The sequence below is a fragment of the Rasamsonia byssochlamydoides genome, assembly GCF_041956645.1.
Source record: "Rasamsonia byssochlamydoides strain NRRL 3658 unplaced genomic scaffold VTN77scaffold_87, whole genome shotgun sequence".
Taxonomy (NCBI): domain Eukaryota; kingdom Fungi; phylum Ascomycota; class Eurotiomycetes; order Eurotiales; family Trichocomaceae; genus Rasamsonia; species Rasamsonia byssochlamydoides.
Genome location: NW_027192470.1, coordinates 58892 through 71612, shown reverse-complemented (window position 1 = coordinate 71612; position 12721 = coordinate 58892). Strand labels below are relative to the sequence as shown.

The 12721-nt window shown below is 50.3% G+C and overlaps 4 protein-coding genes across 4 annotated transcripts; 2 read left to right on the top strand and 2 right to left on the bottom strand.

Annotated features, from left to right (window-relative positions):
- Positions 1–2150: 2150 nt before the first annotated feature.
- On the top strand, positions 2151–5537 carry VTN77DRAFT_9339 (uncharacterized protein; the record flags this gene model as incomplete). Its single annotated transcript, XM_069425936.1, has 1 exon — positions 2151–5537. The coding sequence occupies one exon, from the start codon at positions 2151–2153 to the stop codon at positions 5535–5537; it is 3387 nt and encodes a 1128-aa protein (XP_069273940.1).
- Positions 5538–6940: 1403 nt separating this feature from the next.
- Positions 6941–7879, top strand: VTN77DRAFT_9338 (uncharacterized protein; the record flags this gene model as incomplete). The annotated part of the gene is made up of 1 exon (XM_069425935.1): positions 6941–7879. The coding sequence occupies one exon, from the start codon at positions 6941–6943 to the stop codon at positions 7877–7879; it is 939 nt and encodes a 312-aa protein (XP_069273939.1).
- An 820-nt stretch (positions 7880–8699) lies between these two features.
- VTN77DRAFT_9337 (uncharacterized protein) lies at positions 8700–9782 on the bottom strand (the record flags this gene model as incomplete). Its single annotated transcript, XM_069425934.1, has 1 exon — positions 8700–9782. The coding sequence occupies one exon, from the start codon at positions 9780–9782 to the stop codon at positions 8700–8702; it is 1083 nt and encodes a 360-aa protein (XP_069273938.1).
- A 493-nt stretch (positions 9783–10275) lies between these two features.
- Positions 10276–11992, bottom strand: VTN77DRAFT_9336 (uncharacterized protein; the record flags this gene model as incomplete). The annotated part of the gene is made up of 8 exons (XM_069425933.1): positions 10276–10462; positions 10527–10714; positions 10767–10844; positions 10901–10958; positions 11007–11327; positions 11383–11466; positions 11587–11837; positions 11921–11992. 8 exons carry the CDS (start codon positions 11990–11992, stop codon positions 10276–10278), a joined length of 1239 nt encoding a protein of 412 aa, XP_069273937.1.
- Positions 11993–12721: the final 729 nt, after the last annotated feature.

Here is a 12721-nt window from a genome sequence, read left to right as displayed (position 1 = left end):
TATAGCTGTATGTGGGATATGAATTCGTTAACGGTCACCAGGGAGACCTTTTGCTCCATTTTTACACCTATAATGACAGGAGTGGTTCAAGAGAAGAAAGAAGGAGGAATGAACCATGTTAGTTGACCATGATGGCAGTAATGACAACAATCAAGACGATGCCGGCAAGACATCAAGAAGCCATTTGTGATACTTTCCACAATTCATCCGGGTGGAACCCTCAATGTCGATGTCATGACAAGTAAAGAAAAACTCGACGGAGCTAATCATGCCAAGTTAGACGGACTTTTACTGAAGAGAACAAAAAAGGTCAACACCGCCAGCAAAATACTTTTCTGTAGAATAGACGCGTCGGTGCTGGATTTCGACAAGATCACGAGATCTCCGCTTTAGGCGTCAGCGGGCTGTGTTCCTTGGCACCCAAAACTTCCACGACACGACTTCCCTCCAAACTCTCGTATCTGGACGATCACAAGGCACTTATCGAGTCTAGATTCAGAGTTGACTTATCTCGAGTCCGACAGGATGGAAGAAACAGAGCCGCAATGGGACTCTTGCTGTCCCATTCCTCCAGTCGGTGAGGTTCACGAGTTGACCCACGATCGATCTGCCGTTTGCGATCACGACCAAGCTTATCTTGCTCCAAACCCCACACCAAAAGTGTCATGAGGTCATACCGATGCATTCTTCTTGGGTGACATCGACCATTGATCGTGAACCAAATTAGCACTTCAACATGGCTAGTAAGGAGGATGATGACGATGGCGGGAGACATACAAAACGAAAGGTCTGTCCAGCTTGCAGGACAATCTTGGAGATCAACGTCAGGGTTCTCCTTTTTGTTTCTCTCCTAGGCTACCACGAGATAAAATCTTGAATCATTTCTTTTCTACTTGTACCAATCATTATTTCAACTTATTCAAGAGGGAAAGAGAGAAAAAAAAAAGTGGTGCAGGCACCACCGATCTCGTGTTCAATTCTTGTCGATCTCCCCCTTGCGTACGATCACACGAATCAATATTGCAATCCTCCAGCGACGAATTCCTGGCCACACTGACAACTGGTGACTGCGGATCAAAATTGCAAGTGTTCAATGCTTCGTTGCCGAAAACGGAAGCACGGACCAGCAAGGAGGAATTCTCCAGAAACCAAGGGCGAGCCCAGCCATCGATAATCCTTAATAATCATCATGTGCAGAAGTCTTCTCACGCTGTACGAATGGTGTCAATGCCATGAGCCTGAGGTGCGCGTCGCGTGCAATGGCGTTGCTGGCGGAAGTTGCACCTCGGTAGCCAGTGAGACGGTCCGAATGCAATGCTACTGTCGACACCATGCGTCCAAGAGCTGGACGACCGAGGCCAAGGCGAGGAGGAGGCGGCAGAAAGAGGACAGGAAGAAGAACAAGAATACGTTGGACACTAATGGGTCGAATCGTACCCGTCGAAGATGGACGGTATTTGGAAAGGCGGAAGTCTGATGCGACGTCGTCACCTTGGGCTGAAATTGCGGTTTCCCGATCTAGTTCCTTTTGCATCGATAGATCTTTAGATAACTAGCAAGGAGTGAGGCGTCTTTGGTTTTTCTTCCTGCTATATACTCTAACATCTTGTCTTGGCGTGTTATTGTTGGACTCGGTTTTCTGATCGAGTTTTTTTTTTTCGGGTTTGACTTTGAGATTTGTCATGCCATCTGTTTATTTGAAGTTCCTCTTTCACTGATAGAAACCATATGGAGTATGGAGATTTGATTGTCTGTCTGCCATTTCAAAGACTTGCCACATTGGGCGTCTATGGCTACTTGAGAATCTGCTTTAAATATTGAGGCACAAATCCGCTGCTGCTTGTACTGTACGATCGCTACATCTTGAAGATTGGATGTCTGGTCAAACTCCGCAGAGACAGAATTATCATTTCTGTAAGTAACAAATCCACCCAGGGAAGCTAGTGTACTGTACTCCACCGAACTAGCTCGTGGGGAAGGCCACTCCTTATTTGTTTCTCCACAACGCGACCGCGTCTTGCCGCAACCTTCTAAACGTCTAAATAACCATGAATAAATATTGGATCTGTCCGTGCTGCATGAACCATCCTCGCCTCTGCTGTCAAGCATAAAAAACTGGTCCAGGCTGGAGATTTCTCTCTGGGACAGCCATGGCGGGCTCTGGCCATCAACAAGACGATGCGTCCAGCGTGTCTGGATACGCTTCGCTCTCACCAGGGCTTCCCCCTACCGCAACAACGGAGCTGTCCGACAGGTTTCGTCGTCTTTCTGTTGCGACAGTCTCTGGCTCCCCACTTCCAGTCTCGTCTCCGACTTTCTCACCTGCATACCCCGACAAGACGCCCTCTCGAGCGCCTTCTCGAGCCCGACATGTCTCTTCTTCTGCAACGCCTGGCTCATCGAGAAATCCAGCACCCCGGCGAACGCCCAGTTCGATGTCTCTGAGGGACGAGCGGCAACTCTCGACTCCCAGCCTACGGAAACGCCTGTCATCAAGCTCTTTGCGATCAGTCAGCACCGTGCATGAACACACTGGTAGTGCCCCTCGCCCCTTGTCCCGGCGCTCTTCCTACAACCATCTTGCTTCTCCGTCCATGTGGTCGCCCAAAAGTCCTCTCGAAACGCCCTTAGAGGCTCCGACAGCCTCATCCATCGGCGCAGAGCATTTCAAAAGGGAGATGCAACTACACGAAACGGTCGACTTGCAGTCCAAGACCCTTGTCGTGATCCAGGACGCGTGTTATGGGCATCGGTTTTCGCGCCCCCGGACCTCCAAGGCTGCTCTGAGCACCATTGTCGAACGTCCCGAACGGCTGCGCGCCAGCATCCTCGGCCTCTCCGCCGCATACGTGCGCGTCGGCAAGAGACATGCAGGCAGCGCGTTCGCCCCGCATCCCGACCTCATCGTAGACATCCTGCCTCCCCCACCGTTTCAGATCCGCAAGACATCGCGATCAGTGCCGCTGAACTCGCCAGCCGTGACCCATGTCCATGGGACCAAGTGGATGGACGATTTGAAGGCCATGTGCGACGCTGCAGAATCCCGCCTGGCATTGAACGGCAAAGAGCTTGTTCGACCACGTAGTGCGGGGAAGGATGATTCCGCCAACGCTCCCAAGTTCCACGAGGGCGATCTTTATCTCTGCTCCGAATCCCTCAGCGCCTTTGAGGGCGCCTTGGGCGGTGTTTGCGAGGCCGTAGATGCGGTCTTCTCCAGTAGTTCGACACAGCGGGCGTTCGTCTGTATCCGCCCGCCGGGACATCACTGCTCATCGAACCATCCGTCGGGCTTCTGCTGGCTGAACAATGTCCACATTGGGATCGCGCATGCGGCCATCACGCACGGGCTGACCCACGCCGCGATCATTGATTTCGATCTGCACCATGGTGACGGGTCCCAGGCCATTGCGTGGGAGCAGAATCAGCGAGCCGTCTCCGCTGCCAAAAATGCAGCCCCTCACAAGAAGACGGCGATCGGATACTACAGTCTGCATGATATCAACTCGTACCCGTGTGAAATGGGAGAAGAGGATAAAGTTCGAAATGCCAGCGTCTGCATTGATAACGCTCATGGGCAATCGATCTGGAACGTTCACCTGGAGCCATGGAAGACTCCGGAGGAGTTCTGGCAACTCTACAACAGCAAGTATACAGTCTTGCTCGACAAAGCCCGGAAATTCCTACGCTTCCACACAGATCGCCTGCGCAACTCACCAGGCTCCCCACCACCAAAGGCGGCCATCTTCCTCTCGGCTGGCTTTGACGCGAGTGAGTGGGAAGGGGCAGGGATGCAACGGCACAAAGTGAACGTGCCCACGGACTTCTACGCCAGATTCACCGCGGACGTCGTTCAACTTGCCGAGGAGGAAGGACTTGGTACAGATGGGAGAATTATCAGTGTGCTTGAGGGAGGCTACAGCGATCGAGCCTTGACTAGTGGCGTTCTCAGCCATCTTTCGGGCCTCGCCGATCCACGGAGCAGTGTTCAGGAAGAGGATCAGCAAAGTCGTCTCGCCTCGGAAATGATTGGGCGCTTGGGATGGAACAATGATGTGGATGACCGGGTGAACCTGGGCCAGGAGAACGCTAGAACCGTTGTTTTTGATACAGAATGGTGGGCCCCTGAATTGCTGCAGGAACTGGAGACGTTGGCCTATCCTCCACCAACGCCTCCAAAGAAGCCCCAGAAAACTGGTCCGACATTTTTCGCCCCGACCCAGTCATCTGCCGCTAAAGTGGTTGCGCCGGCTAAGGAGCGGAAGTCGTCGCCGGCAGGCATGGATGATATCCCTCCGCCGCTGCCTGACGTGGACTGGGCAACTGCCGCTCATGAGTTGTTCAAAGTCCTTATTCCCAGTGATCGTCAGACTACAAGTTGTCGGCCGGAAGACCTGAACGCGGAAGCATCTCGCGTACGTCGCGAACGGGCTATGACTGCAGACCAGTCACGAACTCATGCGGCCACCGACGAAAAGCGCATGCAGCTTCGTGAGAGGAAGCCGAAGTCCTCGTTGCCTGGCACACGGCCCACTTCCCGAAGCAGTCGCAGAACGACCATTGCCTCTGTGAGCGATCTACCGGACCAGACGCTCAGAGCGACTTCAAGGGACTCTTCTCGACGAAGACAGAGTTCCGTTTCTCCTGTGATTTCTGACGGGGATACTCATGCAGAGAGGGCGCCTACCAGGGCAACCTCTCGTCCTGCAACAGCAGCAGGCCATCATTCTTCTGGAGCGATGGTTGTCAAGAAGAGCCGAGCTCCCAGCAGTTCTCGCAGTTCGGAACCAAAACGATCTTCCAGTCCGAAAAAGGCGCCACCGGTCCCAAAGGTGCCGTCTTCGCATTTGAACACCATCCCTGCATCTTCCACAGGATTGCAGAATGAAGGGAGTACCCAGCCTACACAGACAGGACCGACGTCAGAGAATGGGGACAGGAGAGATCAGGATATAGACAGCCTGACCGCTGGTGTGCGAAAGCTCACCATCAAGCTGAAAGTTCCATCGCCAGAAGAGAACGCAATCCGCGAGAAGAAAGCTGCTGAAGAGCGGAAGAAAGCAGAAGAATCAAAGAAGCATGCCAATAAAAAACCGGTGGGCACAAAACCGACGAAAACCACAGTTCAAAAGCCTGCTGCAAAGGTCTCTCGGGCTGCACCGAGTCCAGAACAATCGTCCCAATCTAATCTCGCAAATGGCGGGATCAGAGTTGAGGTGCCAGCCATCAAAGCAGAAATCTCACCGCTGTCCAGTCCACATGTTGACGGGGCTGGACCTGTCTCTCCATCCATCTCAGTCACTTCAGATGGAATCTCTGGAGTGACGTCTGCCTCTAATGGATTTGCTGTTCAGCAGTCCGGCCCGGCCTTGTCTCCTCCGCTGACTCCGGAATTTCCCCAGAAGACGATAAATCCTCAGATCACTGTTCAGCCTCCAACCGCGTCGGCCGCACCGGCAAGTCATCAGCAGGGTCAGCGTGTCACTGTGCCTGAGAACAATGTCAGCACAGCTCCACAGCAGAAGCCAGAAGAGGAGTAGGACACCGAGAGGTTACCTTGATGACTTTCTGGGACCTTGAAATCCAGCATTCTCCTGCGGTCTGCAAGAGCTGGCGGTTTCGAGATGTCCTGGCTATCGATCGAATACTGTAGCATGTGCCTGTTTCTTCTTCTTTTTCCTTCTCTTCTCTTTTCTTCTTTTTCTTTTTTTTTCCCTTTTCTTTTCTTTTTCCTTTCTTTTTTTTTTCCCTTATTTTTTTTCTTTCTTTTCTTTCTTTTTCTTTCATTTCCCTTCCCTTTCCTTTCCTTTTTGTTAATACCCGTTAATACCCGTATGTGTCTCTCGGTTGGTCACTTGTCCATTGGCTTGTACTGTCAATATACCCCCTACAGCAGGACTTGACTTGGACAGAAACGGGATCGGTTCAAGTTGGGACTTTTACTGTCCTTTGTATGGAGTATATCTGGAGTGTTTGGTTGGAGTTGATTGACTTATCGTGAAGTTCTTTTCGAGTTCATTTATTTATTGTTCTGAGTGAGTTATTTTTCATCCACACTGCTATTCTTCTATTCTATTGGAACCATAATTTCGCTTCGTTTCGTTTGCAGGGTGTAATCCCGGCGCAGTTGTCTTTCTGAGAGTTGATTGATTATTATCTCTTTCGATGTCGTGACCTTTTTTTCCTCTTTTCTTTTCTCTTTCTGGCTTTTGAGTGGACAGTCGATCTGTTTGCTTGTTTTGTTTCGCCCTGAACTATTTTCTCTACTGTACAGAGTACTTTCACGAATGGATGACTGTTCTAATCTTTAGTAGAACCTGTCTTATTTTAAGTCCATGCATGATGCATGTCCTGGGTATGATTTTAGTACCGCGACATATATCATATCCCTGTATAGTAAAAGCATCTGCACATCCAAGAATCAAGATAGTAATACTGATAATAGTTGAATACTGTACAGAGTAGGGATGCTTTGTCAGGAAATCAATTGAGCATGTGATGATTGGCTGATCGAATCGACTGATTAGATAAGCGCCACGTGCTTGAAGCCGCCACTGGAAGCTTCTCCGCACGTCTGGAACGACTCCGTCCGGATCGGGGTAACTCTTGGAAGCTTAATATAGCTGCTTCGTTGATTTGTTCCTGACAGAGGAACCAGATATATTAACCAGCTTACCCTGTATCGATTAATGGCCACATTACTCTGTTCGCGATAGTGATCTCCGCTCCGCTCAAGTCAGGAACATCTCCCCACCCGTCGCTACCTGAGTCGCCACCATCGCAGCGGAGGCGCTGACGACGGTCGTCGGTGCCTGATTCTGGAACCTGCTTATTACTACCGATCAGCTCGATTTATTTGATTTGATTTTCGATCCTTATCAACTACATCTATTCCTACCCTTCCTCTCTTTCCTCCTCCTCCATCCACCTCCATCCATCAAACATGTCTTCCTCTATACCTCCACCTTCGACACAACAAGACCCCTCTTCATCCTTCACGAAAATGGAAATGGCAGATCACGACCTCGAAGCCATCGGGCGAAACTGCCAGTACGAATTCTGCCGACAGCTCGACTTTCTCCCGTTCCGATGCGAGTCGTGCAGGGGGACATTCTGCCTGGAACATCGGACTGAGACGGCGCATAATTGCAGTCATGCGGGGGAGTGGGCGAGGCGGAGACGAGACAACAATACCGGCGGCAGCAATACTGCAAACGGGACTGCTACCAGGACGGAAAAACACACCGTGTACAACACCGATCAATGCGCGCATCTCACGTGCAAGACGCTCATCAACACGGCCAAAAGCCCCGCCGTGCACTGCGACAAGTGCAACCGGCAATACTGCCTGCAGCATCGCCTGCGCGAGGAGCATGACTGCGCGAAAGTAGTAGCAGCCGCAGCAGCAGCGCGATCATCAGGCCCCACGCCCAACGAGACGATCCGATCGATGTTCTCCAAAGTACGCACGTGGGGTTCAAAACAGCAGACATCATCCTCCGGCCGAACAACGGCAGTAAGCACGATAAGCCAACTCAACGACCTAAAACGCACCGCCAAAGGCGACACCTCCATCCCCTCCGACCGACGAATCTTCCTACACGTCGTGGGGACAACAGACAACCCCAACGCACGCGAGCCGCCCTCGGGGAAATTCTTCTTCGATTCGCGATGGAAAGTCGGCCGGGTGCTGGACGATGCCGCGCGACGACTGAACGTCGAGAACGTGAACAACCGTGTTGGCGGGGAAGAGGCGCGCCTGCGGATCTTCCATGTTGAGTCGGGGCAGTTTTTGGAGTTTTCGGATACCATCGGTGAGAAGGTTAAATCGGGTCATACGATTGTGTTGTTGAGGGGGGCGGGGGTTTTGTTGCAGAAGTGAAATCAATCGAAATCTATACCTGGATCTGGGTCTGGACCTGGATATGGATATGGATATGGTCAGTTCATAGATGGATGGGGGGGGGGGGGGGTTTTTTATTTCATCTTGAGAAGTGGGCATTTGCATGTGCATATGGGCATGTGGATGGGCATATATGACGTGATACCTATTTTTGTATATACCCCTGGCTGTGTCGTAAACAATCACCAGTCCTGCAATAGCATGCTTTATAGAAGTACAATAGTAAAATAATATCGAAGATATATAGAAATGCAAAATGACCATATTGCTATGGTATAAAAGATTAAATATATACATGACAATAACTTATACTCCTCCCATCCTCCTGCCAGACTATCTGCCCAACCCACATGAGCACAAGCTTCTTTGCCCACTTTTTGAATTAATCCTTCCTTAAATACCTCTCACCCCTTCCTTCGCTATTTACCAGCCTGTATGTACCCTATTCTTCTGGTTTCCTAGAGAGCTATAAATGCCCCCTCCTCTAGGATCATCTGCACCATTGTCCCTTCTTATAGAATTAAACGGCCTCTTAGTAAATCTCCTAGTTAATAGCTATTGCTAGCTATAGTAGCAAGGGGTGGCAGGTATCTACATAGTAGGATATCTCAAAATAATTTTTCATGAGCTAAAAAGGGTTCTATATGTATGTCTGTTTGCATGCATGCATGTATCTAGCGTTCATTACTATATACCCATCCAGTAATCCCAATCGAACGAACCAAGACCCTATGTGATATCACCCAAACGAGACGAAAACCAGCGAAAACAGGCAAACGAGACATCAGAGGTATCTGATTTACACACTCATCTTCATCTTGATCGGCTTATGCGGCTTGTACCCAATCACCTCAAAGTCCTCCTCCTTCCACCCGTCGACGACTCCACTGCCCCGATCATCCCGGCGGATCCGCAGCTCCGGAAACTCGGTCGGTTCCCGCGTCAGCTGCTCGTTCAGCGCGTCGATGTGGTCCAGGTAGACGTGGGCGTCGCCCATGGTGTGAATGAGCGTACCGGGCTCGAGGTCCGTGGCGTGGGCGATCATGTGCGTCAGCAGAGCGTAGGACGCGATATTGAAGGGCACGCCGAGGCCCATGTCGCAGGAGCGTTGGTACAGGAGACAGGACAGGAAGCCCTTTTTCTTCTTCCCCTGGCCATTCTGCTCCTGTGTGGCGGCGGCCGGGGTATTATCCTCCGGAAATGAGACGTAAAACTGGGCAAACATATGGCACGGCGGCAGGGCCATCTTCTTCATATCGGCCGGATTCCACGCGCTCATGATTATGCGTCGATCGTAGGGGGTTTCTTTCAGTTTGCGCACCACCTCAGCAAGCTGGTCGACGCCCTGGCCAGTGTAGTCCGTCGTGGCATCGACATACTCAGCTCCGAAATGCCGCCATTGAAACCCATATACAGGACCCAGGTCGCCCACCGCGCGATGCGTCAGTCCCACGCTGTCGAGGAACTCGCGGCTGCCGTTGCCGTCCCAGATCTTGATCCCGGCCTCGCTGAGCGGGATCGACGACGTGCAGCCGGAGATGAACCAGAGGAGTTCGGCGATAACAGCCCGAAGGAAGACCCGCTTCGTCGTGATGAGAGGGAGGATGGGCACAATTTCGCCCTGGTCGTTCCGTTTCGACAGCGAGAAGCGCAGCTGCGGCGGGGCGAAGATCGAGCGCGTCCCTGTTCCCGTCCGATCGGGTCTGAACTCGCCTGTCGAGAGGATGGTGCGGATGAGATTGAGATACTGGTATTCTTCATGCTCTTTGCGGTCGTGACAAGAAGGGGAATTGGTCGTTTCTGCCGGTTTCTCGGTCGCGCTTCCTTCAGCGGTTGCAGCTGGGGCTGCAGATGGTTCTGGGGTCACTGCTGATGGAGCCATGGTTGTGTTGTATGTACAGAATTGGCTGTGTAGAGACCGTATATGCAAGAGTCTAAGCCCCTACCACAGCTCAGTGAGATGTATCTTGTATGTATGTATGTCCAGATGAATTGATGTTGAAACAAAGAAAAATGAACACGCGCTGGACGCGACGCGCCGTGATTCGATCACGTGATGATAAGGTCCACCGGCTCGACTAGTCGACTAGGGTCTCTTGCAGACTTGCATTGCATTGCATTGTTTATTATTCCCTTCTTCATGAAGTCTTCCTTTTTATTTTTGACTTTTTAAATAAAGCCAAGAATTGCAGCCCAGAAATCATGAAGCCCTGATATTCTAAAATTAATATAGAATATATATGCGCTAGAGAGCAGACGTCTCGCCACCACCGCGCAATGAAGCTTCCAACAAAGCAAATCCAGACCATTCATAATACATTTCAGAACATGCCTCTCCTCGAAACTCCAGTTCTCACCCCAGGAGCGAATTTTGATCACTCCGCCAGCAAATCTACTCCCACACCACGCAAGGCGTTGATCACCCATTCTGGGGATTTGCTCCGATGGCCATATAGATTATCGAAAAACTGTCGTAAAAATGAAGGAAATCGATCCTCGATAATCGCTTGTCGGACAGAGCCCATGAGGGAAAGGAGGTAGTGAACGTTATGCATGGTGAGCCTGATGGAATTATTAGCAGATAAGGACATAATTTTAGCAGGAATTGAGTTGCAAGGAATCTTACAGATGTGCTCCCACAGTCTCTTTCGCCGCGAGATGGTGGACATATGCTCTTGTTATCCCAAGACCGCCTTGATCTTTGGGCCGACAACATGTGCAGGTGCATCCCTCCTGAATGGGCGAAAAGTCTTCTGCGTAGGAGGCGTGGCGGAGATTGATCACACCAAACGGCGTGATAGCGTTTCCGAAACGCTGTGACAGAATAAGCATCTTCAACCGGGCTTTGCTCAGACAGCAGACTTACCGCCGTTCGCGTAGGCCACACGCAGTCAAACATATCTGCGCCCAAGGCGACTGATACAACGAGGTCTTCAGGGTAGCCCTAGGGGGAAAAAAAAACATCAGCATGCGTTTTTCTATACTCCACGCATAACTCACCACACCCATCACGTATCGAGGTTTGTTCTCAGGAAGCAGTCCGGTGCATGTGTCAACCCTGGTATAAGTCAGCAGACAGAAGGTCATCGTGGATAGTGGGACGAACACTCTGCAGTAGTCTTCCTTTGCCTCACCCCCAGACAGGCCGCCAATGGCAATGCCGGGCGTATCTCGAGCCACCATCTCTTCGGTGCACTTTCTCCGCAGATCGAGATCGAGACCGCCTTGGATGATACAGAATAGGTTCTGGCGTTCCGGATATTTGTGGGCGGCAATGCATCGATCTAGCCAGCGTATTGACCGTTCCATGGCCTCTTTCATTCTTTCGTGGTCGGGCGAGGTGGTGGCGATGACGTCGTCAAGCTGCATGATGATATCTGAGCCGATGGAATTCTGCAGCGAGATGGAGTGTTCGGGAGTGAGAAGCCTCGGAAATCGTCAGCCTCTCTCAGACGTGATAGACCGCATGGGGCCTGAAATACATTGGAGTGCCATCATGTGGGCTAAGAAAGCGCACGCCTTCCTCTGTGACTTTTGCGAGCTTCAACAAGGAGACCATTTGGAAGCTAAAATGTAGGAGCGCAATTAGCAGTCAGTCTGTGATAGGAATGTTATTTTGATCATATACAACAGGATGATCTCCCGAATAAAACGGACGAACACAATCAAAGGAAGAGGAAACCCACCCACCGCTATCCGTCAAGATATTTCTATCCCATCCCTGCAACCTATGTGCTCCGCCCACTTGATCCAGCACTGCTTGTCCCGGCTTGAGACCGAGGTGGTAGGTGTTATTCAAGCAGAGTTTGCATCCTGTTTGGGCGAGCTGGTCGTAGGTAAGGCCTTTGAGGGACGCCTGAGTAGCGACAGGCATGAAGATTGGGAGCGGCACTGAGCCATGAGGGAGATGGAGGGTGCTGGCGCGGGCTTTGGTGGTCTAGAGATAACCAGCAATTAGACGCATGACGAGTACAGATGGTGGAATATCTAAGTTTCGTATAAGATATACTAGCTACATACAGAGCATTTGGCGACCAGATCAAAGGTCAATGCCGAAGGCATCGGTTTGCGTGCAGACGCCGTGGTCGACATGGTGATTCGAGCCCCGCGCGGGGCGATCGCGGGGAATATATCTGCGAGCAGGAGGATATAATCTTGTAACTGATTTGGAAAAAGAAAATTGGAATAAATTCGTCAAAACAAATAGCTTATTATTGACTGTATGAGGAATTAACTGCTTCTGTGACCGTTATCTGGACTTGTTCGTCGCCGTTAACTTTGAATAAATTACAGTATCTGATAGGGAAAGTTTGTCGTGTTTGCAGAGCTGAGTCATTTTGCTTATGTAAGAATAATTACGAGTGACCGTCCTGAATCGCCTCTCATTGGCTGGCTAAATTGATGCATGTTGGCTTATCACTGTCTGCTGAGGATTCTTAATCTTTCTTTTGCCCCTCCCCCTCCTTTACCCCACTTTCGTTTATAATAATTTAGAGGTGATCTCTGTGTTGAAAAGAAAAGAAAAAGAAAAGAATCACACTCTCACGTGGCTGTAAAAGGCAACATATGTACTGTACATATATATATACACCAAAATCTGCCTAGCCCCTATTAAATAGCAAGAGAGATATATTATTTAGCAAAGGGATTAATTACCTCCATTAATTACCTATATATTAGCCTATTAATTAGGAAGGGATATAATATAGCGAGAACTACATATAGCGAGGAATTAATAATATAGGAAGGGAGCTCCCACCTAGAAAAGTAAATAATAAAAATAAAATAAATACTGCCCTAAGATAAGGAATAGGAATATGG